This window comes from Cotesia glomerata, unplaced genomic scaffold, assembly GCF_020080835.1.
Source record: "Cotesia glomerata isolate CgM1 unplaced genomic scaffold, MPM_Cglom_v2.3 scaffold_41, whole genome shotgun sequence".
Taxonomy (NCBI): Eukaryota; Metazoa; Arthropoda; class Insecta; order Hymenoptera; family Braconidae; genus Cotesia; species Cotesia glomerata.
This window is the reverse complement of record NW_025404028.1, coordinates 48,430-74,591: the sequence shown is the minus strand read 5'-3', so window position 1 is coordinate 74,591 and position 26,162 is coordinate 48,430. Positions and strand designations below refer to the sequence as shown.

At 31.9% G+C, this 26,162-nt stretch overlaps 7 protein-coding genes across 9 annotated transcripts; 5 read left to right on the top strand and 2 right to left on the bottom strand.

Annotated features, from left to right (window-relative positions):
- The first annotated feature begins 1,087 nt into the window (after positions 1-1,087).
- LOC123274551 (general transcription factor IIF subunit 1) lies at positions 1,088-3,642 on the top strand. The gene is made up of 5 exons (XM_044742224.1): positions 1,088-1,362; positions 1,428-1,474; positions 1,851-2,554; positions 2,641-3,256; positions 3,357-3,642. The coding sequence occupies exons 1-5, from the start codon at positions 1,333-1,335 to the stop codon at positions 3,565-3,567; spliced, it is 1,608 nt and encodes a 535-aa protein (XP_044598159.1). The 5' UTR covers positions 1,088-1,332; the 3' UTR covers positions 3,568-3,642.
- A 129-nt stretch (positions 3,643-3,771) lies between these two features.
- Positions 3,772-9,249, top strand: LOC123274549 (alpha-aminoadipic semialdehyde synthase, mitochondrial). Its single transcript, XM_044742221.1, has 5 exons — positions 3,772-4,128; positions 4,218-4,926; positions 5,712-6,732; positions 8,053-8,566; positions 8,652-9,249. The coding sequence occupies exons 1-5, from the start codon at positions 4,060-4,062 to the stop codon at positions 9,147-9,149; spliced, it is 2,811 nt and encodes a 936-aa protein (XP_044598156.1). The 5' UTR covers positions 3,772-4,059; the 3' UTR covers positions 9,150-9,249.
- On the bottom strand, positions 9,208-10,747 carry LOC123274553 (transcription initiation factor TFIID subunit 8). Its single transcript, XM_044742226.1, has 4 exons — positions 10,465-10,747; positions 10,086-10,372; positions 9,853-10,003; positions 9,208-9,570 (listed from the first exon to the last, which is right to left on the bottom strand). The coding sequence occupies exons 1-4, from the start codon at positions 10,595-10,597 to the stop codon at positions 9,290-9,292; spliced, it is 852 nt and encodes a 283-aa protein (XP_044598161.1). The 5' UTR covers positions 10,598-10,747; the 3' UTR covers positions 9,208-9,289.
- Positions 10,748-11,433: 686 nt separating this feature from the next.
- On the top strand, positions 11,434-13,210 carry LOC123274552 (cell cycle control protein 50A). The gene is made up of 4 exons (XM_044742225.1): positions 11,434-11,681; positions 11,774-12,595; positions 12,816-12,981; positions 13,072-13,210. Exons 1-4 carry the CDS (start codon positions 11,627-11,629, stop codon positions 13,115-13,117), a joined length of 1,089 nt encoding a protein of 362 aa, XP_044598160.1. The 5' UTR covers positions 11,434-11,626; the 3' UTR covers positions 13,118-13,210.
- Positions 13,211-13,360: 150 nt separating this feature from the next.
- Positions 13,361-15,096, bottom strand: LOC123274554 (histone chaperone asf1). Its single transcript, XM_044742227.1, has 3 exons — positions 14,656-15,096; positions 14,430-14,545; positions 13,361-14,348 (listed from the first exon to the last, which is right to left on the bottom strand). The coding sequence occupies exons 1-3, from the start codon at positions 14,762-14,764 to the stop codon at positions 13,905-13,907; spliced, it is 669 nt and encodes a 222-aa protein (XP_044598162.1). The 5' UTR covers positions 14,765-15,096; the 3' UTR covers positions 13,361-13,904.
- Positions 15,097-15,355: 259 nt separating this feature from the next.
- Positions 15,356-17,952, top strand: LOC123274550. Its single transcript, XM_044742222.1, has 3 exons — positions 15,356-15,650; positions 15,759-15,872; positions 15,952-17,952. The coding sequence occupies exons 2-3, from the start codon at positions 15,773-15,775 to the stop codon at positions 17,892-17,894; spliced, it is 2,043 nt and encodes a 680-aa protein (XP_044598157.1). The 5' UTR covers positions 15,356-15,650; positions 15,759-15,772; the 3' UTR covers positions 17,895-17,952.
- A 692-nt stretch (positions 17,953-18,644) lies between these two features.
- LOC123274534 (dual specificity protein kinase splA) lies at positions 18,645-26,142 on the top strand. Of its 3 annotated transcripts, XM_044742190.1 has the most exons (11): positions 18,646-18,750; positions 20,234-20,312; positions 20,415-20,672; positions 20,793-20,934; positions 21,417-21,536; positions 21,621-21,889; positions 22,024-24,034; positions 24,123-24,453; positions 24,514-24,815; positions 24,948-25,098; positions 25,181-26,142. In XM_044742190.1, exons 3-11 carry the CDS (start codon positions 20,443-20,445, stop codon positions 25,186-25,188), a joined length of 3,564 nt encoding a protein of 1,187 aa, XP_044598125.1. In that variant the 5' UTR covers positions 18,646-18,750; positions 20,234-20,312; positions 20,415-20,442; the 3' UTR covers positions 25,189-26,142. The 3 variants fall into 3 exon arrangements, with proteins under 3 accessions (XP_044598127.1, XP_044598126.1, XP_044598125.1); XM_044742192.1 differs by lacking the exon at positions 24,123-24,453 and having other exon boundaries at positions 18,645-18,750; positions 22,024-23,941; positions 24,624-24,815; XM_044742191.1 differs by lacking the exon at positions 24,123-24,453 and having other exon boundaries at positions 18,645-18,750; positions 22,024-23,941; positions 24,621-24,815.
- The last annotated feature ends 20 nt before the right edge of the window (positions 26,143-26,162 follow it).

Below are 26,162 nucleotides of genomic sequence, written 5' to 3'. Positions count from 1 at the left end.
AAGTGATTTTTATTATTGGTAAAAATTATTTTGTAGCTTCTATTTTTATTATCAATTTACTGAACTTCTTTTTTTTACGGCAATGGATAATGCAATAATAAGTAAGCAATTTTTTGAAATAAGAAAACTTATTTATAGTATTTTATAAAATTAAAATTTTTACTGTTGGTCAATATTTATTATAAGAGATAAATTGCTTTTAAAAATTTTTTTTATCGAACGGGTCTAAAGGAAATTTATTTAAAAATATATATTATTTTTAATGAATGAATAAGAAATAAAGCTACTAAATAATTAAAATAATAATAGCATTGTGTTATTTATCACAAAAAAATAAAGTATGAACAAATGCATACAGGGGTAATATTAAGTAATTAGCATTCAGTAATAAATCATGTATTAATAATTAGATATTTTTTATTACATTAAATAATTTTATTATTCATTTCTATTCTTATAAAAAATTTTTATCACAATGCAAATGAACTGAGGAAAAATATATAAAAAAAAGCAGTAGTGTACGATACTTGACTATTTTTTGTTTCTCTCTATTATATTTTTATTGTTTTATTTTATTATGTATTATTAATTATTATTATTATTATTAATATAAACACTTTTTTGTTTAGAAATTAGATAACCAGACAGTAGAGTGTATTTGTCATGAAACAATTATTTTTTTTTAGCACCAGCGAATTTAATTAGCAAATAAATGAATGAACGTTATCATAAGGGCGAATCCCTAACTAAGTTTATTAATTAATTAATTATAATAAAATATATATCTTATACATGTCAAATATTGTATATATGCAATTTGTTGTATATTATAGTGTCTTAAAAATTGAATTATAAAAAAATTATAAAAATTTACTTTTATCATTCATTTTTTGATTTCTTCTTTTTAAAATAGTTGATAATTATTTATTTTTTAATTGTTAATAACAAATGATATTAGTTACTCAGTTTTATTTATTAAGACTAAAATGTATTTCAAAAATGACCGCTAAAAATGTTCGATAGATAAAAAGTCGATTGATTCTACTACTAACCTAAAAATTTGTCGGTGCAATTTTAATGAAAGTCATCAAGGTCAGGATATATATTATATTAACGTAAAAGTAACGTAATATGGAGGTTACAGTCTTCATCGTCAGTATATAGGCTGCATACACTTGCGTAGATTGACAGTAAATAAAACATTTATAAACAGGACTAATGACAGTTGTCATGTAATAAAATAAATTGTATTGATTAATTTTACAATAACTTTAATATTTATTTTAAATATTATTTAAATTAAAAATTTAATTATTTATAATAATATCAAACATGAGTGCACCAGCACCTACAGGATCTAGGGTTAGTATTCTATTTTTTTTTCTTTTTTTTTTAACCTAACAATTAATAATAATTTATTTTTACAGCCTGCCGCCGCACCATCAATTCAAGAATTCAGCATTCGCGTTCCTAAGTAAAATAAATTTCATAAATTCTTAATAATGAAAAATAACAGACAAAATTTGTATGATTATAATACAGCAGCACTTTTACAAATTCGAGATTACGCGAGCAGCAAGTGCATAGAAAGAAAGCAAGGAGTAGAAGAGAAATTAAAAATTTTAAAAGTTCGAATTTATATGAGTTCTACTGTATTTTATCAATCAAATTTTAAAAGAGAACGTAATAATTACCAGTACAAAAACACTGAAAATTTATTAGCATGTATTTTTTATATATTATATATAATTTATTGAAAACTACACATCCATATGTCTGCTATTTTTATCATATTATTTTTCAAGATTGTCGGCTTAATAAATATTAATCATCGTTTTATTTTTTCATAGGAATAGTCGAAAGCGGCACAATGTAATGCGTTTTAACGCGAATTTAAATGTCGATATTGCAAAATGGACACAAGTAAAAATGGAGAGAGAAAACAATGCCCGTGAGTACAAGGGTTACGACGAAGAAATGCCAAAGTTTGGAGCTGGGTCCGAATTTGGTCGTGATGCTCGTGAAGAAGCGAGGCGTAAGAGATTTGGTATTACTGCACGAAAATACAAGCCAGAAAATCAGCCCTGGATTCTTAAAACCGACGGTAAGACTGGGAAAAAATTCAAGGGAATACGTGAAGGAGGTATTGGAGAGAATGCTGCGTACTACGTATTCACACACGCACCTGACGGTGCTATTGAAGCTTTTCCGCTTCATGAGTGGTATAATTTTCAACCAATTCAACGGTACAAAACTCTGAGCTTTGAAGAAGTAGAAGATGAAATGAAAAGACGTGTTAAAAGAATGAACTATTGGTCGCTGATGGACAGAAAGAAAAAGAAAGATAATGAAAATGATGATGATCCAGAAAATGTTGAAACAAATGTAAAAGATCAACTTGCCCTGCAGATTACTGAGAATGAAGAGTGGATGAAAAGCGATGATGATGATGAAAGCGAATCGGATGAAGAGGGTGGCAAGAAAAAAAAGAAGGATTCTGATGATGATAATGATTATAAAGATGACGACAAAAAAAGCAAAAAGAAAAAGAAACGTAAGTCATTTTTTAATAATTTGTGCAATATATCTAAATGTGACTGATGATAAATTGATTTTAATATTTTTTTTCAATTATTCTAGCAATCAAGAAGAAGAAAAAGAAGAAGCGTGACTCTGATGATGAAGCATTCGAAGAGAGTGACGACGGTGATGAGGAAGGAAGAGAGTGCGAATATTTAACAGATTCGACCGACTCTGAAGATGAAATAGAATCCAAAGAAGTTAAATCTGTCGCTGAAGAAGATGCTCTTCGGAAAGCGTTGGTTTCTGATGAAGATGACGAAGAAGAAAATAATGAGGAGAAAAAAGATGACGATGAGTTTGACGAAGATGAAGCTAAAGACGAAAAAGACAAAGCTAAAGAGACGGAAAAGAAGAAAGATAAGAAGAAGAAGAAAAAACCTAAAAAGAAAGACGTGAAAAAAAATTCTAAAGACTCGTCTCTTAGTGAGGATTCCAGCGATTCAAACTCTGATTCAGATTCTCCCAAAGAATCTAAAGAAGTTAATGGTAAAAAATTAGCCAGCGCTCATAACTCAAGATCTTCTACTCCCACTGTCGTTGCCGGTTGTTCTACTGATAACTTGAAGCGTAAAGCAGCTGCTTCGCCTGAATTATCTCAAGTTAAAAAAATTAAAACCGAAACTCCAACTCCTGCTCCTGCTCAGGTTCCAACCACACCGATATCTGGATCAAAGTAATTATTTTTTTTTTAATATTAACTTCTAGAATTTATTTTTTATTTAAAACTAAAGTTTAAATTTAACTGATTACTGACTAAATTATTTAATTTACAGCGAAGGAATTACTGAAGAAGCAGTTCGCCGTTACTTGATGCGCAAGCCGATGACAACAACAGAATTACTACAGAAATTCAAGTCAAAGAAAACAGGAATAACTTCCGACAAACTAGTGGTCATGATGACCCAAATCCTGAAGAAAATAAATCCCACTCGACAGACTATTAAAACCAAAATGTATTTATCTTTAAAAGCCCAACCTCATTGATAGTATCATTTTTTAACAATTTATTTCTCATGCTAAATCATTATCAATTTATTTGCAAATAAAATTTTTTGATAATTAAATCAAAGAGAGGTAATATTTTTTTAAATATTTATTAATTTCCAATTTCTAATCTTATTTATTATCTATTTAGTGATAACTGGTGACACAAAAAGGCTACTAGATTAATAAAAAAAAAAAAAAAAGTAATTGATAGCCTGATTGGCCTCCGTTAATTGGTGGCTATATAGCTATAAGCTATACCTTAGGAATTGCAGTTTTTAGAGATTAGGATAAAATAATTTCCAGCATAACATTAATATAACTCTTGTAACGATACGATAGTGAAGAGAGGTCAACACCAAGAGTTGGACTGCTGGCGAATTGTTTTGTTCATACGTTATTTTATCTTTTGCATGTTAAGACATACTTTATATCTTTGGATTCATTTAATATAATTATTAATAACTACTTTTATTACTTATATTTTTAATTATGTTTCGACGATTAAACTATCGTCAACGACGTCATAAATTTATTAATTCATCTGTTCGTTATACCAGTGTAAGTTTTCTTTTTAATCTAAAATTTCTTACTAATTTCAATTAAAGTATAAATTATTAAACTTACAAGTTATTGATTAATAATTTCAGAGCTTAAAAGGAAAAATAATAGCAATAAGGCGTGAAGATCAATCAGTATGGGAAAGAAGAGCTCCATTGGCACCATCAAACGTTCGACGTTTAATAAGATCTGGCGTAAAAGTAATCGTGCAGCCGAGCAACCGTCGTGCTTACCCAGCGCAATCGTATTTAGCTGCTGGAGCTCATCTTCAAGAAGATATAAGCGAAGCTTCAGTGATCTTCGGAGTAAAGCAAGTTCCTGTTGACGCTTTAATACCTAACAAGACTTACTGCTTCTTCTCGCATACAATAAAAGCTCAGGAGAGCAACATGCCACTCTTGGACGCGATCCTCGAAAAAAATATCCGACTGCTAGACTATGAGAAGCTAACTGATAAAAATGGGCAACGACTCGTCGCGTTTGGTAAGTACGCCGGTGTAGCTGGCATGATAAATATTCTCCATGGGTTGGGACTCAGGCTCCTGGCTCTTGGACATCACACACCTTTTATGCACATCGGACCAGCCCATAATTATCGCGACTCAGCGGTTGCTCGGCAAGCGATCCGCGACGTCGGGTATGAAATTGCACTTGGAGCGATGCCCAAGTCAATTGGGCCGCTGACTTTTGTCTTCACAGGCAGCGGAAATGTTAGCCAAGGTGGTCAAGAAGTGTTTCAAGAACTACCACATGAGTACGTTGATCAGCAGAGTTTGAGAAAAGTTGCTGAGCATGGTGGTAAATGTTTTTATTTTTTTAAATAATATTTTACTATTAACTAATTCTTAATAAAAAAAAAAATTAATTTCCATACTATTTAAAATAATAATAATAAATAATTAAATATGATATTGAAATTAAGAGACATGTGACAATTTTTAGAATATTTTTAACACATTAATCACAGCAAAAAAAAATTTATTTAAAAAATTCCATTTTTAAAAGCTCTAAAAGATTATAAATGCAATTTTTTTTTTTAATAATTTTCTAGACCTAGTTTATTTTTCAAGAAAAATTAAAAAAATTTCAAGTGTCTGCCAATTTCAGTGTCGTAAAAATTTTAATATTTTAATTAATAATAAATAATAAAAAGTTTATGATATTGAAACTAAGAGACTTGTGACAATTTTTAGAATATTTTTAACACATTAATTATAACAAGAAAAATTTATTTAAAAAATTCCATTTTTAAAAGCTCTAAAAAATTATAAATGCAATTTTTTATTAATAATTTTCTATATTTCGTTTATTTAAAAAAAAAAATCAAAAAAATTTTAAGTGTCTGCTAATTTCAGTATCGTAAAAATTTAAATATTTTAATTAATAATAAATAATTAAAAATTTTAAAACTTCCGTCAACTTAACTCTTCTATAAATACAAGTTGTAATCTTATTTCCTTATATTTATTGCTATCTTTATATAAGCGTCAGCGTAATGCATTTATCTGACAATATAACAAAATGATAGCCTCTTATGACCTATCGTTCTGTATTTATAATAAAAACCAAACTCTTTTATTAAGATACAAATAAAATATACGGATGCGAGATACGTCGTAGACATCATTTGGAGCGCAAAGAAGACGGTGGATATGACGCTGAAGAATACGATAAGCATCCCGAGCGCTACATCTCAACATTCAGCAAGAAGATAGCTCCCTACGCATCAGTGATAATAAACGGTATCTACTGGGCAGTAGACTCTCCAAAGTTGCTGACGATTCCTGATGCAAAGTACCTTCTGCGACCAGCTTACACCCCCTGGCTGCCAATAAGCGTCGGCGCGCCAGCGTTGCCTCACCGTATGCTGGCGATCTGCGACATATCCGCAGATCCAGGAGGTAGTATTGAATTTATGAATGAATGTACGACTATTGACACGCCATTTTGTCTTTACGACGCTGACAGAAACAAAGACACTAAGTCATTCAAAGGTCCTGGTGTTTTAGTCTGTTCTATTGATAACATGCCAACGCAGTTGCCCAAAGAGTCCACTGACTTCTTTGGTGACTTGCTGTTTCCGTTCGCTCGGGAGATCATTGAGAAATCTGACGCCAAAAAGCCTTTGGAGGAGCACGATTTCAGCCCCGCAGTCCACGGTGCTATAATCGCGTCCAACGGACAATTGACTCCCAACTTTGAGTACATAAAGGAGCTGAGAACAATGAATCAGAGAAGCAAACACAAAGCTGCCAGCGACAGTGAAACCCAGACTAAGACGATTGTGGTACTGGGTGCTGGATATGTTTCAGCTCCGCTGGTTGAATATTTGCATCGAGATGGTAACACAAAAATCGTTGTCTGCTCACATTTAAAGGACGAGGCTGATACACTCGCTAACAAGTATTCTGGGGTTGAGTCTATTTTCTTGAATGTTACGGAACGCCCTGATACTTTGAAAGAAATAATTAGCTCGGCAAATGTTGTGGTTTCTTTGCTGCCTTATGGGCTTCATCATGTCATAGCTAAGACTTGTATTGACACCAAGACTCATTTGGTTACTGCCAGTTACTTGAATGATAATATAAGAAGTCTTCATCAAGAGTAAGTATTATTTAATTACAACTAGCAACCTGCAGTTACTATGTGACTACCTAGATTTACGGATTATCAAGAATAAAACTTTGGCTTAATGATTTTTTGATGTTTATAATCACATTATAGATAGTTTAGGTACTTTTTGAATAAATTTAAAAAATAATAGTGCTATGACAGGATCAATTACAAATAATTTAATGGGCAGATGTGACGGAACAGATTTATAGAACCAACAAACTATTTAAAATTCCTCCAAGAACTTAACATAAAAAATTGGCTATCACTGAAAAATATATAAAACACTAAATTTTCTTTACTCTCTTAATTATTTAAATCATGAATGACGATCACTGAAAAAATATCAAAACCAATTTAAGATAAAGATATACCCGTTACGAAATTTTTCTTAGTCTCTTAATTTTGACATGTAACCACATTCACATACCCTGATTAAAAATACTCATTGAAAAGTATTAAAAATTATTTCATTTCCTTTCAATCCATACGGAAATTTTAAATAATATTAAATGGAATTGAAACTTTGAATACTTTTTAATTCTGGAGTGGAATTCAAAAGTATTAAACGGGATTTATTCTTGTATGTCTTGAATACTTTTCAATTCTCAAATACAATTTAAAAGTATTTAATTCAATTGAAACTTTTATTATCTATAATTTATTCTTATTCTTTGGAATTCATTTGAATCTTTTTTAATCCAGCTCATAACCCGAAATTTGGAACTATTTTGGTATTGAGAAGGATTCAGAACGATTGAAAACTGTCAATTCATTTGAATCTTTTTCAGTCCCACACGTAACTCGAAAATTCGGAACTTTTTTGTTATTGAAAAGGATTCAAAAAGTTTGAAAATATCAATTCATTTCAATCTTTTTCAATTCTTTAGGAGTTCAGAAATTCTTATATTATTTTTGGATTCAATATAATTGAAAAGTATTAATTTTTTATGTTCAGATGAAAAACTTGTGGAATAAGATTTATTCAAAAGTATTCAATTCTCATATTTTTCAATACTTTTCAATGAGTATTTTTAATGACGTTAATCACGAAATTGGAATCTATTAAGAACTCCTTCTAAAATTTATCATAATAAATAAACTTTTATTGAAAAGCATATGAAACATTAAAAAGTTACAAATTTAGATCAAGACCTTTCCAATTGTATTAAATTTTATTTAAAAAACTCATTTTATCATATAAATACGCCAGAGACAAAATTTTCTTTAGTCTCTTGATTACATAGATAATTCACCTCATTTGCTGATTAATCAAACATGAGGATATTAAATTTTTTTTTTATTTTTCAGAGCGGAAAATGCTGGAATAACAATTTTAAATGAAATGGGTCTAGATCCAGGTATTGATCATTTGCTAGCTCTTGAGTGTTTTGAGGATGTAAAACAAGCAGGCGGTAAAATTGAGTCATTTATTTCCTGGTGTGGAGGTCTACCAGCGCCAGAGTGTTCAGCTAATCCTCTGAGGTACAAATTCAGCTGGTCACCGCGTGGTGCTTTAATAAATACTCTATCACCGGCGAAATACTACCACAATGGGCAAGTTGTTGAGATCGCTGGAGGTGGTGATCTCATGTCGGCAGTTCAGAGTCTTGATTTTCTGCCAGGATTCGCTCTGGAGGGCTTTCCTAATCGCGACAGCACGATGTATCGAGAATTATACGGAATTCAGAATGCTAATACTATTTTACGAGGGACGCTAAGATTTAAAGGTTTCACCGATACTGTTCAATCTTTGCAATACTTGGGTCTCATTGATCCTAATCCTCATCCTATTTTACATCCGAATGGACCAGATATCACCTGGGTAATTTATTGCATTATTTCTTATTCTTAGATTACATAATTAGAATTTTAAATTGATTGATCTGTAATTATCTTTTTTGTTACAGCGTACACTTATTTGCAATCTTTTGGGTCTGATAAACGATGATATATTCTACGAAAATCTCAAACGAAAGCTTGTAGAGCGTGTAAATTCTGAGGAACGTGTCCAAGCCCTTGAAGACCTCGGTTTGCTTGCTGAAGACTCTGTGTTGAAACTAAACACTCCAATAGACACGTTGGCCCATTACTTGTCTAAAAAACTTAACTTTGAGAAATCAGAACGCGACTTGGTGATCTTGCGCCACGACATTGGAATCCATTGGCCGGACCACAGAATTGAGGACAGAGGAATAAATTTAGTTATTTACGGGAACGCTGACGGGCACTCGGCGATGTCTCGTACCGTTGGATATCCAGCAGCTATTGCTGCCAAGATGATTCTGGACGGTGAAATTCAACAACGTGGTGTTATTTTACCCTTCACACCCGATATTTATCGCCCTGTTCTTAATAGACTAAGGTCTGAGGGAATTGAATCCTTTGAAACATCTAGATGGCGTTAATTATATTATTAATAAATCTGTACATATTAAATAACATTCGATCTTTGTTTGTAAAATAATTATATTGCAGGAGATTTATTTACAAAGGTTTGTTAAAAAAAATTATAAATAAAACTTATATTTTACAAGTAAGATTAGTTTTAACTCACAGCCACTTTATTATGTGGAATTTTACCAGGCCTTAAATAAGGATTATCAATTTCTTGCTGGGTCGACACTTCTTCACCCATTTCCGTAGGCTCTGATTTCACGGCAATGTCTTCTTTCACATCATCATTGTCATCATCATTGGTCTTCGTTTCTTTACGTTTTTTAACGGGAGCAGTTCTTTCAAAGTCGAACTCTGTCTCTGGTTCAAAAACTTGATCTTGTGGCATCAAGGCAGAGAGATAAGGTGGAAACTGCGGCTTACAAGCGATTACTGCAATAAAGACCAGTTATTAATTACATTATTATTCAGTTTTATTACAAAGTGAAAGCCTAATTTAAGATTCCCTGGCTCTAAATTAAATTTCAGGATTTACTGAGAAAATAAAAATCAAATAGACATTGAATTTTTCAATTATTTCACAAAATAAAATTTTCATCATAATTGCACCAATTCCAAACCAGTCTAAAATGTGCTTTAATATATTGTAACTACCGGCTAATTAATAAAATTTTCTTTCATAAAGTTTTTTTACACAAACAGTTTGCAACTTACATAAGAATGCGCTGTTGTCATCAGACGAGAACAGACTGTGAGTTTCGCTGGTTTTAGCGACAAATCTTGTCAATGCTCGTTCAGTATCTCTTTTTTGAGAAGCTGCTTTCTCTCTAATGGCTTCATACTCCGTGACGGGCTGTTTATGAGTCTGTGAATAATAATTTTATTAGAAAAAATTTCTAAATGAAAACAAAAAATACCACGGTTACAAATTTGAATGTCTGACTTACAGGAGTCCGAATATATGCATGAGGATCAGGAAACTGTGGGAGATAGCTTGGTACATGTGGCGGATGAGGTTGTTTTTCACCAGCAGGAAGCATGTTCATCTGCTTAGACTGAGTTTGTGGCTGCAGCGGTGGCAATGTTGTACGATTTTGCCTCATTGCGTACTTAGTAAGACCGTCCAATTTAAAACCCATATTTATGAGCGCTAAAATTATATCTGCTATCAAGGGTTCTGTCCTGCCAGCTAGCTCAGAAAAATTTCTGGAAGATTCTCCAATTTGAACTAGAACTAAAAAAGAACAAGTAAATATTAAATTTCATTTTTTTTTTTTTTTATGAACAAACAAAGTTAGAGTCGATAAAAATGTGGCCAGTACTTACATGACTGTAACATCTCCGTTAATGTCTCCATTACTTGTTTTTCACAAGTAATAAATTCACTTTCGGTTAAAATTCCACTTATCACGTAGTTTAATATTTTTCTACGCGAATTAGTTATTTGTTGAGTTTCCATTTTATGTTTAATTAATTATCAGATATAATTTATAATATAAATGTAACAAAATATTAATTTTTAATTTACAACCATTGAAACGTAAAATTATAAATACGAAATGTCGAAATGTTTTGTTGTCACATGTAAGGTTTACAACTATATAAATACTATATAACTATCCCATAATAATAATCCACTCTTATAATTTAGATGAAAAATATGAAAATATACACAATAAGACAAACTATTCGTAACGTGATTGGTCAAATATATCATAAGTATGAAAATATAGATAATTCCATACTAAATTTACACGCGCGCTTGCGCAACGTATACTAGTACAGTACTACACAGACTATATGTATATACAGTGTGAGACACTGAAGTTTACTGACATAAATTGGCTGCGTTCAGGTTTACTAAATTCTGAGCAGGGCTGACTTTATCTACCAAAAAAATTAATTTTAGACACACTTAAATAAATATACCTTGCATTGTTTTATTATAGATTAAAAAAAAAAAAAATAATATAGTTATTTTAAGTTGTTGCTACAAGATATGCTCAGATCTGCCAAGAACTTAGTAAACTTGAACGCAGCCATTTTCTTACATTTTTATAGCAATGAAATTGTTATGAAAAAAATTTAATAAATAAATTCCGCATGTGAAAATTAAAAAAAATTGTTAGTGGAAATTTTTTAAAGCATTTTTTTATTCTAATTGATTTTCTATGAAAATTAAAAAAATTGACAGTCGTCAGCTAACTTCAGTATCAACAGACATACAGTGTAGGTATTATAGCAAGTAAACGAAAAAACCCTAGAAGTAACTAGTGTATAGTTAGAAATAAAATTGATAAAAAAGTGTATGTGTCACATATATGTATGTGTATCTATGATATGAGTGTCATTTATTCATGGAAATGAGTTCCACAAGTTAGAAGGCCATGTTATTATCAAAATAACGTAAACGTTAAAGTAAAAAAAAACTAAATCAGGAATAAAATAAATATTCGGGTAGAGAAAAAATAAATAAATTATAGTTATTATGACAAGTCCAGCGGATAACACTCCAGTGTCAGCTAAAATAAAAAAACCTTCAGGTAACTTTTATTATCTATTAACAATTAACCTTGATATGGATAACTTTACTTAATCAATACTTAATAACGAACTTGTTACTTTATAAAAATAGATAGTGCCTTCAAGCAGCAACGTCTTCCAGCTTGGCAACCTATACTGACTGCTGGAACAGTACTCCCGACATTTTTTGTAATAGGAATTGCTTTTATTCCCGTTGGAATAGGTCTTTTGCATTTCTCCAATGAAGTACAGGAAAAAGTTGTCGATTACACAGACTGCGTGTCGATAGACTCTAATAATGGAACTAAATGTTCTGACGTAATAACTAATTATCCAAGAAAACCTTGTTTCTGTCATGTCAACTTTACCCTGGAATCAGACTTCCCCAGCAAAGTTTACATGTACTACGGCCTGACCAACTTCTATCAAAATCATCGACGCTACGTCAAGTCGCGGGATGACTTTCAGCTTTTGGGGACTCTCAGTAAGGAAGTAAACAGTGACTGCGAGCCTTTTGCATATGTTGAGGAGAACGGCGAAAAAAAACCAATTGCGCCATGTGGAGCCATCGCTAATTCGCTGTTCAGCGACGTGCTGAGTATCATCGCTCTGGACATTAACAATATGCCAGTTCCGCTAATAAGAACAGGTATCGCTTGGCCTTCTGATAAAAATATTAAATTTAAAAATCCTCCAGGCAATCTAGAGCAAGCTTTCGCTGAATTTGAAAAGCCTCGTAATTGGAGTAAGAAAGTATGGCAACTAGATCCTGATGATCCAACGAATAATGGGTTTCAAAATGAAGACCTCATTGTTTGGATGAGAACTGCGGCGTTGCCTAATTTTAGAAAATTATATCGAAGAATTAACCATACTGATTTGCATTTTAAAAGTGGTTTACGTCAGGGAAATTATCAATTACAAGTTAATTATAGTAAGTATATTTTTTTATATTTAAATATAAATAATTTGCTGTTAAGTATTTCAAACAATTTCAAAAAGTCTCAAACAATTATTAAAAGAATAAGAATTATTTTATACTTATAATACATTATCAACTTCCGTTATAAAAAAAAAAACTTGAGACTTCCGTTTGAACTAAATTGACAAACTTGAAAACCATGACTCAATCGATAAATAATATTTTTTTCTAGGTTACTATGTATCATCATTCCATGGCAAGAAAAAAATGATTTTAAGTACCACATCACTCTTGGGTGGTAAAAATCCATTTTTAGGTATTGCTTATATTGTCGTAGGCTGTGTATGTTTAGTTTTGGGTATTGCATTATTAATTATACATATTAAATGTTCCAAAAGGTATGTAAAAATAATAAAAATATTCTAAATCAATCTTAAGGTAAACAATTAACTAAATTAATACCCTGTTTTTTTTTTTTTTTTTTGTAGCACAAATGAAATAATAAACGTAAATCAACATACGCCGTATCAATGAAGCCTTATTGATTAAATCGACTTGCATTGATTTGTTATTTTTGTCAAAGACAAACACTTAAGCGCTTTGAATTAAAAATATTAATTTACAAAGTGCACGGATTTTATTTTAGTCCTGTTTATGTACAATTTAAATGACTAAATGCCTCAAGGCTTTTAGTAACCACTAATCAGTATATTTTTTATTATAATTTAAGTTAATATTAATAATGAATTTTAATTAAATTAAATAATTAATTCAACCTTATTGTAGAAAATTTAATATATTTTTCTTCTTTCACAAACTTGGATGTATTTACATGTTGTACAGATAAACCAACGATTTGCACGTAATTACAAATTACTACGATTTCAAATATTATTTACCTACTTATTAATCTTATAGTTATTTACTATTTTACTATTATTGTAATTATTATTATTTATCAAAGAAATATAGTAAAAATAATTGAGTAGTATTTAATATATAAATTTAAATCAGCATAAAATAATTATTTAATTTAAATATAAACCAAAGGAATAAATTTTTTAATACTTATATATTGTTTATGAGTGTACAGAAAATAAATATTAATTGTTTTAAATATTTGAAACTTGAATTAGACTGTTATCTATCTCAATCGTTAAAAATAGAAAAAAAGTCACGATAACGCGTACGAAATTTACACACAAAAAATGTTAAATCAAATTAATAATGATAAATCAGTATTAAAATTCTGATAGCATCATTTTTACTTTCATTCAAACCTAACGATAGTTATTATTAGTGATAATTTACAAAGATACTTTCACATTACTTCCATACTATTTTGAGAGGTTTCCTTGAAGCCTAAAGACGTTGGAGGTTCCTCCTGTGAACTGTCCTCCATGTCATGACTTGCATCCATTGGATCCATCGAGCCATTAAGTCTGTTTTCATTATCTCCAATACCTTCATTGTCTCCATTATCTTCGTCTCCATTATCTTCATTAGCTGGTCCTGTTGGTGTTCCATCATCCCAGTTTATTTTAAATCTCGTGACTCTTGGCTTGTCACCCAGGATATTGCGTTGTACTTTCTCAAACTGTGGCTGCGCTGGTGGATTTTCACGAAGCTCGGAATCTGTGTACTCATTATTTATAAAATAACCGACCCGGACAAACTCGTGACCTCTGTATGAGCAGGTAAGAAGAACAACAGTCACTCCCAAGGCATCATTTACGGGAATTCTGCTTACGTCTGGCGGGTCAGCCTGCAATTAATATATTTATTTAGCATCAATACAATTATTAAAGTTAACTAATCTTCATATAATTTACTCAGATAAACTTACTTGGAAAACAAACATGTGTCTGCCCTCAGGAATGGGTCCAACATAAATAGTGTCAAGTACTTGATCAAATTCTTCAGACTCAGCACTACCAACGTAAATCATCTTCCATTCAAGATCTAAAAAAAAAAAATTTTTAGTATTAACCAAAAAAGTTAAATCGTCATCATTATCTCAACGATTATCGGCATGGTTTATTAGTAATATGATAAATAAAAATGAAATTTACCTTCTTGCAGTTCTTCGATGCACTCAAATGTGACTTCAAACTGAAAGGGATTAAGAAACGGTGATGGATTATCAAGCACAGCAACGTTTGCCAATTGTACTTTAGCCATTTCACGTTCTTCAGCAATAAACTACTATAAAAACCAACACCTTCTTAATTTTTATATATTAAATAATATATTTGTATCACAATCAACGACCCCTTAGATTTTGGTCACAAAACGAATCGTCAATGACAATTATATTAATTATATGTCGTATAAAATCGCCTGATTGTTAGGAAGCACAGTGAATACAAGAGTGGTTAAGAACACGCTGATGGTACAAACTGCTTTTAAGCTGTTGACGACGATGTTTGGCGGGTTCAACGGCTTATCTACCTCCCCGATGGCGGCAAAATCTTGTTCCATACAATTATTCTTTCGAGATTACTTTCCTTACGTCTAAAATTTATCCTCCAACGTAAGTACATCACACCACCTATTATGTAACTTTTATATCAATTTATTTGGCAAATAAATTAAAAATTAACATTTTCACTAAATTAATCATTTAAAATAATTGCTCCTTACTTAAATGCCAATAATTTCAGCATTTTCCAAAAATATTCATTTTAAAACATTTATTTTGACATTTTCAAGCAGGTGACATTTGTGAATAGTTAGGCAACTAAAAATGTTGATAGAATGACCGGTAGATGTCATGACATTAACAGAGACGCTCGAAAATGCTCTGGATATCCATCTTAAATTGCATATTTGTTGACATAAAAAAAAACGGCTGTTTCCCGCCAGGCGTGATCACGCACCAACATTTACCGCGCTTGGACGTATCGCTTATGTTTGTTAAATAAACAATTGATTTATTTAAACGCTGTCTATTATATTATTAAGAAAGTTTAAAGTTTAGTGAGTAACCATCGAGGTGATGAAAACAAAAGCCGGCCTAAATATTGACATATTTATTTGGGAGTCTGATATATTTCTACTGACGCAGGTAATCACATGTCAACATCTACAAGTATTTTATAAAAAATATATGTCAAATATATTATCGTTTTGAAGTATAATGAATGATAACTATACTAAAGGTATTCGGTTACAGATTAAAGTATTAAAATGCTGAGCGTCGCTTCAAATACCCCGACTGTTCACCACCATTACAAGACTATCAGCCCACCGGCAACAAATGCCAATTCACGATCTCCACGTCGCTTATGTAAGTATAATTTTAGCTTAATAATTAGCTTGTTCAAATGATTAACGTAATTAATAATTATTATTTATTTTTATGATAGTGAAAAAGGTATCCAAGACATGGAGGAATGTTAACGTTTTTTCAAAAAGCAAAGTCAAGGCAGTTGGAAATCTTATCAGAAAAAATAGTGCTCAGTTTATTGGTTGTCAAAGTACGAGTGAAAATAACGAAAATAAAGAATTTAACTCAGAATCTAAGGTTAGAAAGGATCCGTCACTGGGGGACGAAGAATCAGCGGCTGTTGACGACAAAAGTACTGATAAATTGATACTTTCGGACTGTGAAGAGGTATCCGAGATTTACAATAAAAGCTTAGGAGAAAACCTAGCTGGAGTTGAGTCTACAGAATCTCAGGTTGATCCTAGTGACTCTAAGAAACGTAAACGTTCTGTTTTTGGCGGCAAATTAGCCAATGCCACTAAATTATTGAAAGATAACAACAGCTCGGCTATGGCGATAAAACAATTGCCTGAAGAAGATAAAGGTATGACTGTTAATTATGATCAAGCTGCTGCTGCAGTTGCCAACGTCGTAGATCCTTATCAGCATCAAAATCGAGATCCAAGTCAGCATTTTTGGTCTTATAATCAGAACCGGGACCACGAAGAAAAAAAAGATGAACGTGTTATTAATAATTGGGGAGAAAACGAGTGGTCCGACTTTTACACCGAGTTTGAACCAATCCAGGAGAGACCACATTATATGTCAGGATTTCCGAATCCACCTGGCGAGAACCGTTGTTGGCTCAACGCAACTCTTCATGCACTTTTTGTTCTCCCACTTATTGATAATCTAAATGTCAACGACAGTGTGGTAGGCAGGTTATCTAGATTGACAAAACTTTTGGTCGCCATGAAGGTGTTTTGGCGCGACGGGTACAAAAAGATGGAGTTTATGCACCAGACGGTTAAAAAGTTCAAAGAAGAATTAGCAATATTAGATGAAACGTACCCAGAGGAAAAACAACAAGACGTATCTGAATTTTTGATGATTTTACTGAACTTCGTTAAGACCGAGTGTGAACAACTCTCTGTCGAAACTTCCAAGACCGAAGAGGTGGAAAATGTCCCGGAGAATCATCAGGATTTGTCTAAAGATACGCGAGCGCCATTGACACCATCCAAGAGACCGCCTTTGATGATTTTGTCTCCACTGAAAACTTCCAATGCTATCACTAAAGCAATTGCGGAGAACGCTGGAGATTCAGTTGCTAAGACTCAAGTTCCAAAGAAATTGCACAATCCTATTGATGAATGCTTCTTGCTACCAATGAGAGAGCATTATATTTGTGAGGGTTGCAACGAACATCGGCAACGCGACATTGATAATATGATGCTCTACGTTCCCTTGCCTGACAATGAATCTAACAATAACGATGAAGTGACCGTTATTCCTGCTGACGCTCCAGCAACACCACCGCCAATCAACCTTTCGATAGCAATTAACAAGAGCATGGAGCCTGAGGAACGCTGTTTAACTTGCACCAAATGCAAGTCCACAAAGCACCACCGCTCAACGTCATTCCGTGGCTGTCCCAATGTCCTGACTGTCCAGATTAATCGATACGGCGTGAACAATGATGGGTATTGTTCAAAAATCAACACTCCGGTGGAGATTCCAGCGGAGCTATCTGTTGAAATAATTAACAATGATGGAACTAACACAGATGAAAATGAAGGAGACAGTACTCCTACAAGTACTCTACATAAATTTCAACCGGTTTGCATTATTGCACACGTTGGCTCGGCTATGGACTGTGGACACTATACCAGTTATGCTAAACATAACAATCAGTGGTTCCATTACAACGACATGGATGTTACACCGATGAGCGAGTCAGATGCTCTTGGTGCCGTTCAGAGAACAGCTTATCTTGTTTTTTTTGTTAATGTTAACTCATCAGAGCCATTGAAAAGCTCATCGTCTAATTTAAAACAGTTTGATAGTCTGTCCGTTAAATTAGATGATACTCCGTCGCAGTAGACAGTTTTGTCACTACACTTTTTTTGTACCTTTTATAAAAAAACAAAAAAAAAATAAATAAAAAAAATAATGATAATAATAAATAATAAAAAATAAGAGTAGCAATAGGTTTCTATTGAAATTAAAGTTAATCGTTGTAGCACATAGTTTAAATAAATGCTTGATAAATATTTTATTTTTAAACAAAATAACTTGAAATATAATAATCATATTTTTATATATATATGAGATAATTTGCGTATATCTGATGTGCAAAATATATATTACTTTAAAAAATAATATTGTAATTTTGAAGGATAATAAAAAACTTAAATTGTTTAATTTATATATCATGATAATTATTACAATGTTGATATTTCCTACCTGATTATTTTTTAGTTTACGTAAATAAAATATTTACATGATGAAAATTTATGTTAAAAATTTTCATGCAAATTTTTTTTTTATAGCATTAAAGTTTTTTTTATACATGAAATTATTTTGAATTTTCCTCTTCGGAAGTACCATGGGAAGCGCGGGAAATTTGAATGATTTAAAAAAATGAAAATTTCCAAAAAATTTAAGCGAACTTTTACATTTTCTAACGAATGAATGAATGGAAAAAAATAAATTATTTTTGATAAATAAGTAAAATAGATAAACAATTATTTATTGAGTGAAAAAAAGAAAATCCTAGATAATACTAGAGTGCGCTGTTATCCTTAAAAAAAAAAAATCTGTACTTGACATCCGGTAGAGCGCTTGAGATGCGCACGCACATTTGTGAACAATCTCTATCTCTCATATCGGACATAAAATTTCCCAGTCAACTATCTAAGAAAAGTATATTATTGTGTGGTGTTTAATAAGTTGAGACGTAAGTAAACAACGAGTTTTTTAGTTTATTAAGCAATCATCTTTATTTTAGTTGTCAAAAATCCCGAGTTTCTGAAATAAACCAAAGTAAACAAACAAGAAAATATATATTTAAATAAATAATTCGAGATACAGTACTGTGTGTTTAAAAACTACCAGTGAAAGGTACTGTATTGTTTTGAGTAAACCAAGATCAAGAGAAAAAAAATAAGGTTAAAATACTGTGATGGAGCTGCTTACTTTTTTTATAACTCTACTTTACTCTTAATATCAACGAATCAAGTGATATACCACCAGCACCACCATCAACATACGTCGTCCTTTAAAAGTTCTATATAACCAATAAATAATCGTGGTGTTGTGAAAAAATTGAGCTTACAAAAAAAATTAAATAAAAAAAAAAACAATAACTAGGCAACTTATAAACTTGTCCGTGGATTTTTCATAGTAGTTGCTGCCAAGAATCCTTGAAAAGAGAGAGAAGAAATCCTTTTCTCTTCCCCTCTTTTCTCTTTGTGCTCGGGAGTCCATTTAAATGTATACGTACGTGTAGACATAAATATATACACATAATATACAGAGGCAGTGTCCCTTGTATGTGTGAAAAGGAGGTAAACGACAACAAAGACAACGTACAAACGTAACAAGAGAGTTAGATAAAGTAAGAAATAGAATAGAGAGAGAGCAAGCGCAAATTGTTCATTGAAAAAAAACGGCAACTTTTTTTAATACATTTGTTCAACATATATAAATATATATGCAAATACTTGTAACAAGGATAAGAATTAATATGTATTTATGTATTTTATTAATTGTTAATTAATAACTTTTGATGAATTTATTGACCAATGGATTTCTAATTTGTAGTTTGACTGGTGATCTATCGTTATTTAGACTGTAGGGTGACGCTTCGTAGGAACATAAGGCCCCGTTTTCCCGTACAAATTTTTTTTTGTTTTAATCTAATATATTTATGTATTTATATTTATATTTACTTATCTATATATACTGTTATATTTGTACAGAAACGTACGTGGATGTCAATAAAGTTTGTTATAAAACTCGTGACGGGTAAAAATTGTGACCGATCGTGTAGTTGAGAGTATTTTAGCTCATGCTCTGACGTTTCTCGTTCGGGAGTTGACCGTCATATATATACATGTATATTTAATATATATATAAATATAAGAAACGAAACAACAGCTGTTTCATTAGTTATTGGGTACGTTGTGATTTTATCTATATAATTATTAATTTGGAGCTATGTACTCTCTGTGTTGTTAAATATTCCTTGTGACAGGAGCTGTCAAACGTCAGGTTAATTTTTACACGGATAACGGTTTTGTTGGGCATCATGTTAATCTAGTCATTACTCAGTACCATTAGTCATTAGTCATTTATTTAGTTATTTCATATTTTATGTACAAACTATTATTTTTTTATCGCTATGACCTGTAACGTTGTTTTTTATTTGTTTTTTACAGAAATTGTTAACAACTGTTTTGAATATTTAACGATTCGTTAAAAGTTTATGGGATTATAAAAAAATTTATTTAAACTTGAGTGAGTATTTTAAATATTTACTTTTACTGATACTGATAACAATATTGTTAAATAAGCTTAATTGGTTTATTATCTAAATAATAAAATATTTATTATTCGCAGGATTTATTAGCACAAATAAAAGTTTAAGATGTCGGTATTGAATTTGAGTGGTGACGATGCTGTCGAGTGTCCATTGTGTATGGAGCCACTGGAAGTCGACGACTTGAATTTCTTTCCATGCACGTGTGGATATCAGATTTGCCGGTTCTGTTGGCATAGGATTCGGACTGATGAAAACGGGCTGTGTCCAGCTTGCAGGAAGGCCTATTCGGAAAACCCCGCTGACTTTAAGCCCTTAACAAAAGAAGAAATTTCGAGGTATATTGTAGTTTATTATTTTAAATTGATTTTATTTATTTATTTATTTTTTTTTTTTTTTTTTTTTTTTTCATTGATAAAAATTGATAACTGATTGAATGATTAAATGAATTGATCCAGGTTGAAGGCTGAGAAGCGTTTAAAAGATCAACAACGAAAACAACGAGTTACGGAAAATCGCAAACATCTAGCGAATGTCCGAGTAGTCCAAAAAAATCTGGTATTTGTCGTCGGTTTACCGATGCGACTGGCAGAAGCGGATGTAAGTATTGTTAAAATTGAAGAGAACTGCTACTTTTGCAATAATTATTGCTAGTAAATTAGTACACATTCTGTGAAGAAAGTGTTTTGAAAAATTTTTAAATTCTTACGGAAGTCTATGGCTATTTTAGTTATCGACAAAAATACACTGGAAGCCAACGCGATCATTTCTATGAATTTTATGAAACTCAAACTCACTATCGTATTTAAATAATTTGTAAATACGATAAAGTTTATGTTCTATTGATTCTATGAATAATTAATTATTTTGTTACATTAGCCATAAAAGAAAGTACTTTGAAAGGTTACTTTAACATATTGAAAGTTTGACTGGTAGCAGTTTTCTTGTATTACTATTTAAATAATTATTATATTAATATGTATAATAATTATGAATGAAAGTAAAGATACTACTATTCCTTAACCCTTTTCCTTTTACCTGACACCCTCGAATCATAATAGTACTGACCATAAGTATTATAGGTATTAAAAAGGCACGAATACTTTGGGAAATTTGGGAAGATTCATAAAGTCGTTATAAATCAAAGTACTTCGTATGCGGGCTCTCAAGGACCTAGTGCATCTGCTTACGTCACTTATCAGGTAAATTAAAATTAATAATAACTAAAAAGTATTTTAATTATTTAGTTGAATAAAATTAACAATAAAATGAATTTACAACAAAAGCGTCAAGAGGACGCGTTACGTGCCATCGAAGCCGTCAATAATATCGTCGTGGACGGTCGAACAATCAAGACATCGCTGGGCACGACGAAGTATTGTTCGCATTTTATGCGTAATCAAGCCTGTCCCAAATCTGACTGTATGTATTTACACGATTTGGGTGATCAGGAAGCGTCATTTACCAAGGAAGAAATGCATCAGGGTAAACATCAAGACTATGAAAGAAAATTAGTCCAAGCGCTTCATGCTCAAACAACAACGCCATTAAATCGGTTCGTATTTTATTTTTTATCTAAAAAATATAGATTATGTTTAAAATTATCTGCAGTTAATACTGTCTTAGTCGTAATATTGCAATAAAAATAATTACATCATTAATTTTATTATATATTATTTTGTATGTTAGGAAACCTACAATTTCACCACCAGTTGGCAATTCAATTCGTGAAAATGGTAGTACGTCTGTTATTCCAACTCAAATAAAAGAAGCATGGCCATCGTTACAACCTGGTCAACCACAGCAGAGTGTAACTCTGACAAAAGATACGTCAGCGCAAGTCTTGGATCAACAACAGCAGCAGCAGCAGCAGCAGTCGCAACAGCAGCAACAGTCGCAATCAAATGATATGAGTATTAACAGAAATAGTAAATCAGTACCGTCAAATAGCAATGGTACGTCGCAACAAAATAATAACAATAAAGGTGAATCGGGTATTATTACGACGGAAAAAGGTTCTAATTCACGACGTGGTAAGAGTAATAGTGAAAGTAAGGCGCAAGCTGCTAGAAATAAACATAAAAATAATCAGAATAAAGAAAAACATGGTGCTGGAAATGCCACGCGTACGACATCACGGTCTGAGTCTAGTAATTCGTCGAATAGTAATTCAAATGGCGCTAACACAACACAATCACACACGATCGAACATTCGCAGCAGATAAACGGACAAAAATTTTTGAAAAATTACAACAGTGATATGATTAATGGTCAGCAACAGCAAACATCTAGGTGTAAAAAGAACAACGGAGAGCAGCAAATTAATTACAAAGACAAAGATATTGACAATGACAATGACAATGAATCAGAAAATGATCAACGAGAGATCAACAACGTCAGTGAAACAACGAAGGAATTGGAACAGTCGATGTGTGAAATAAAACTTAATGGTATTGAAAATGGTATTGGTGGTAATAGTTGTGGAAATTCAGAGAGTGAGAGTGAATTACTTCGTGAAGGTAGTACTCCAGCGAGTACTGCTTCAAGTAGCAGTACTTCTGATGACTTGGCATTATTAAATACCAGCACTGATAGACTTATTGTTGATGCTAATGTCTCTGATGATAATGATGAGTCTGATTTAATACGTGATCCATCGCCAATTAACGGTACGAATTTAAATTTAAGCACTACTACCAGTCAAGTTGTACCACCCGGTTTCTATAATAGTAATAACCATATTAATAGTAATATTAATGTTAATAATCATAATAATAATAATAGTAATACTGTTAGTAATAATATTATTAATAGCAGTAGTAACACGACAATTAATGGTACACAAACACAAGTCAATCATAGATCAATTTTCCAGACAGACAACAATAGTTTCTTCAGTTCAAATACATTTCAAAAATTACCACCTAGTGTCATGTCACTGACATCTAATTCACAAACAACACCTTCAAATACCATTGACTGGACAACGACATCAACAACGTCTAATTGTTTGGCAACTATTCCTGACTCATTGCCGTCTGTTCACTCTAGCGAAGACTGGCAAGCGGCCTTTGGTTTTACTGTCGATAAAAGTCGAACCAATAATTTAAATCACCACCAACATAATAACCACCAGCATCAACATCATCGTACACTGAGTCCTACATCGTCTTCATCGTCACCGAGTGTCGCACCGTTCAATACCGATAGCTTATTGGATGAAGACGACTTTCTTGAAACACAGTACTCTAAGACACAGACTTTGTCAAAATTACATAATAATTATATCAGAGATCACAGTAGTGCACTTATTAATACGACACCTGCATCGAAATTCATGGCTGATTTTCAGCAAAACTCGTGTCAGCAAAGACTGTTGATGCAAGCCCAACAGAATCAAGAAAATTGCCAGTATATCAAGCAGAATGGCCACGCTATGGATAGTACAATTTTGATTAAGAAGGATCCAATAGATATTAAGTCGGACGATGATTTGGGATTCGATCCCTTCCATGAGACTCAGAAGGCGCTTGCTGAGCTTATGGAGAACGAAATTCAGGTGCAGCAGCAAAGACAGTTTCAACAGCAGCAACAACAACAACACCAGGACCAGCATTTACAACAAAGAAGAGATGAGCATTCTAGGAACTTGCATCAAAGCTATCCTACGCAAAGCTTAGCTCCTTCACATTTCTCCCAGGTTTTTATTTATTAATTAATTTTATTAAGTTACATTAAATGTTGAAGAATTTTTATTCATCAAAGATTTTTTTTTTTAAACTTAACAGGTAGCACATTTAGCACATCTTCAACAGCAAGCACATCATCTACAAAATCTTCAAGTACTACAACAATCGCACACATTATTATCACGTCTTCCACAGACTATGCTCCAACAACAGCCGACAAATAGTGTTCAAACAACAGCACAACCAACGATGTCTGTTGGTGGTGGTAACAGCAATTTAGGTGGTCAGCGTAGTCGTTTACCACCACCAGGATTTCCTAGCTCAACGCCTAATCATATGAATTCATTTGGTCTTGGAATACCACGAGTTGCGCCTACAAGCAATTCACTCGGTACCCAACCACCACAACAGACATCTTATCTTCCTAATGGTAATTACAAAAAACTAGTTTAAATCAAGTTTATTTATTAATTTATTATATATTTAATAGGTGTAAATAAGTGTGTAAACGATGCAGTATATGGTCTAAAAGATTGGTGTGACATAAATCAACAGCAATCAGCACATACACAAACACATCAACCGTTTCATCATCATCATCAACAACAACAACAGCAGCAACAACAACAGCTTCATCAAAAAAGTAGCTGGAATAATTTAGGACCAATTACAGACTGGAATACTATTGATCCTGCTATTGTAAGCTCGCGCCCTTTACAATTTCAAGCGACAAGCACGTGGCAATTTCCGAGATTTCATCCTATTCACAATGGACCACACAGTGCGCAACAGGTTAATTATATTTAATTTTATAACTTGTTACACAATTTTATGGTTTATATTTGTAAAATATACAAGTATTTACTTTTTTCAATAAGCAATTGAATTTAAATAATTGATTAAGATAATATATAAATTGATTAGGAGACAGATGCACCCGTTCAACATTGGGCAATGCAACCACCGCCTGGATTCGGTGGTCCAGCATCAGGTGCACAGTTAAATGGACCGCCACAATCAAGCACAGCTGCACAACCGCACAGTAAACTAATTTCTGCAGGGTCAGAAATAGAAAGTAAGTTTATAAGTAAATACTTTAATAATTAAACTGTATAAAAAATAAATGTTATTAATAAATTATTTAATTACAAATGCAGATTGCTAAATTTATTTGCCAACAACGAGACTGTTGTGTGTGATACGTCATTAGTTAAATATTGGAATAAATCTTGAATTTTCACTATTTAAATGGGACTGCGATATTAAATCAAGGCACCAGCTAATTTAATCTAATCGCAACATCCCGGGCTGACTTGTCATTCAATCAACATATTTTTAATTCTCTCTCTCTCTCTCTCTCTCTTTATAATTAAAATAAAAAATGTACTATTATATATACTTGGCAAAAAAATGAGTTATAATTGAATATTCACACGGTTTTAAACTAATTTGTGATCTTTTTATTATTTAAGAAAGGCGTTAAGCCGACTTTAATTTTTATAATCAAAATTCGTTTCTGTCACGTGATTATTTATACATTAAAAGCAAAAAACATTACTTTAACACATTAGCTTGTATATCTTTTCATTTGATGAAATGAAAATGATTAACAGTAGTTCAATATTAAATTTAATTAATATAGTAAATTAAAAATAATAAATAAATAATTAAAATAATTATTCACGTGATGGAATTGCAATAAATCATGAAATTAGCAGCAAGTACGCGTGCCTATATTATTTTTTCTTTTTAAAAGAATAGAAAAAATATATATATAATATGACTTGTAGATGAATTTTTATTTAATAGACAGGAAGTTGGAAAAGAAAGTTATTAATTAGTCGAATTAATGATTCAGTAATTGTATTTTTGTTTAAAAAGGCGTAATTTGTCTCACACAACAAGACTTTGTATAGTATAAACAAAAAAGATTAATGGAGGAGATAAAAAAGAAAATAAACTTGTGTACAAGTATTTGAGATAAGGTGCAATAAAAGCACTAAACTAATAATTAATAATTGCAAACTAACGATACAACGTGTAATTTTTGCGAGTTATCTCGACGCGTTTTAACGAGATTAACTTGGCGTTAAAAGAAGAAACAGATTTTAAAAATGAATAATAAATCACTGCGATATA

Excerpts from the sequence above, each read along its gene's own strand:
- LOC123274551 (XM_044742224.1), top strand. The coding sequence starts at position 1,333 with ATGAGTGCACCAGCACCTACAGGATCTAGG. Across the intron at positions 2,555-2,640 it reads AAGCAAAAAGAAAAAGAAAC|CAATCAAGAAGAAGAAAAAG; the intron begins GTAAGTCATTTT and ends CAATTATTCTAG. Across the intron at positions 3,257-3,356 it reads ACACCGATATCTGGATCAAA|CGAAGGAATTACTGAAGAAG; the intron begins GTAATTATTTTT and ends TTTAATTTACAG.
- LOC123274534 (XM_044742190.1), top strand. The coding sequence starts at position 20,443 with ATGTCGGTATTGAATTTGAGTGGTGACGATGCTGTCGAGTGTCCATTG. Across the intron at positions 21,890-22,023 it reads ACAACAACGCCATTAAATCG|GAAACCTACAATTTCACCAC; the intron begins GTTCGTATTTTA and ends TTTGTATGTTAG. Across the intron at positions 24,035-24,122 it reads CTCCTTCACATTTCTCCCAG|GTAGCACATTTAGCACATCT; the intron begins GTTTTTATTTAT and ends TAAACTTAACAG.
- LOC123274552 (XM_044742225.1), top strand. The coding sequence starts at position 11,627 with ATGACAAGTCCAGCGGATAACACTCCAGTGTCAGCTAAAATAAAAAAA. Across the intron at positions 11,682-11,773 it reads TAAAATAAAAAAACCTTCAG|ATAGTGCCTTCAAGCAGCAA; the intron begins GTAACTTTTATT and ends TTATAAAAATAG. Across the intron at positions 12,982-13,071 it reads CATATTAAATGTTCCAAAAG|CACAAATGAAATAATAAACG; the intron begins GTATGTAAAAAT and ends TTTTTTTTGTAG.
- LOC123274550 (XM_044742222.1), top strand. The coding sequence starts at position 15,773 with ATGCTGAGCGTCGCTTCAAATACCCCGACTGTTCACCACCATTACAAG. Across the intron at positions 15,873-15,951 it reads ACGATCTCCACGTCGCTTAT|TGAAAAAGGTATCCAAGACA; the intron begins GTAAGTATAATT and ends TTTTTATGATAG.
- LOC123274554 (XM_044742227.1), bottom strand. The coding sequence starts at position 14,764 with ATGGCTAAAGTACAATTGGCAAACGTTGCTGTGCTTGATAATCCATCA. Across the intron at positions 14,546-14,655 it reads CATCGAAGAACTGCAAGAAG|ATCTTGAATGGAAGATGATT; the intron begins GTAAATTTCATT and ends TTTTTTTTTTAG. Across the intron at positions 14,349-14,429 it reads GACACATGTTTGTTTTCCAA|GCTGACCCGCCAGACGTAAG; the intron begins GTAAGTTTATCT and ends TATTAATTGCAG.
- LOC123274549 (XM_044742221.1), top strand. The coding sequence starts at position 4,060 with ATGTTTCGACGATTAAACTATCGTCAACGACGTCATAAATTTATTAAT. Across the intron at positions 4,129-4,217 it reads CATCTGTTCGTTATACCAGT|AGCTTAAAAGGAAAAATAAT; the intron begins GTAAGTTTTCTT and ends TAATAATTTCAG. Across the intron at positions 4,927-5,711 it reads AAAAGTTGCTGAGCATGGTG|ATACAAATAAAATATACGGA; the intron begins GTAAATGTTTTT and ends TCTTTTATTAAG.
- LOC123274553 (XM_044742226.1), bottom strand. The coding sequence starts at position 10,597 with ATGGAAACTCAACAAATAACTAATTCGCGTAGAAAAATATTAAACTAC. Across the intron at positions 10,373-10,464 it reads AACGGAGATGTTACAGTCAT|TTCTAGTTCAAATTGGAGAA; the intron begins GTAAGTACTGGC and ends GTTCTTTTTTAG. Across the intron at positions 9,571-9,852 it reads TGACAACAGCGCATTCTTAT|TAATCGCTTGTAAGCCGCAG; the intron begins GTAAGTTGCAAA and ends TCTTTATTGCAG.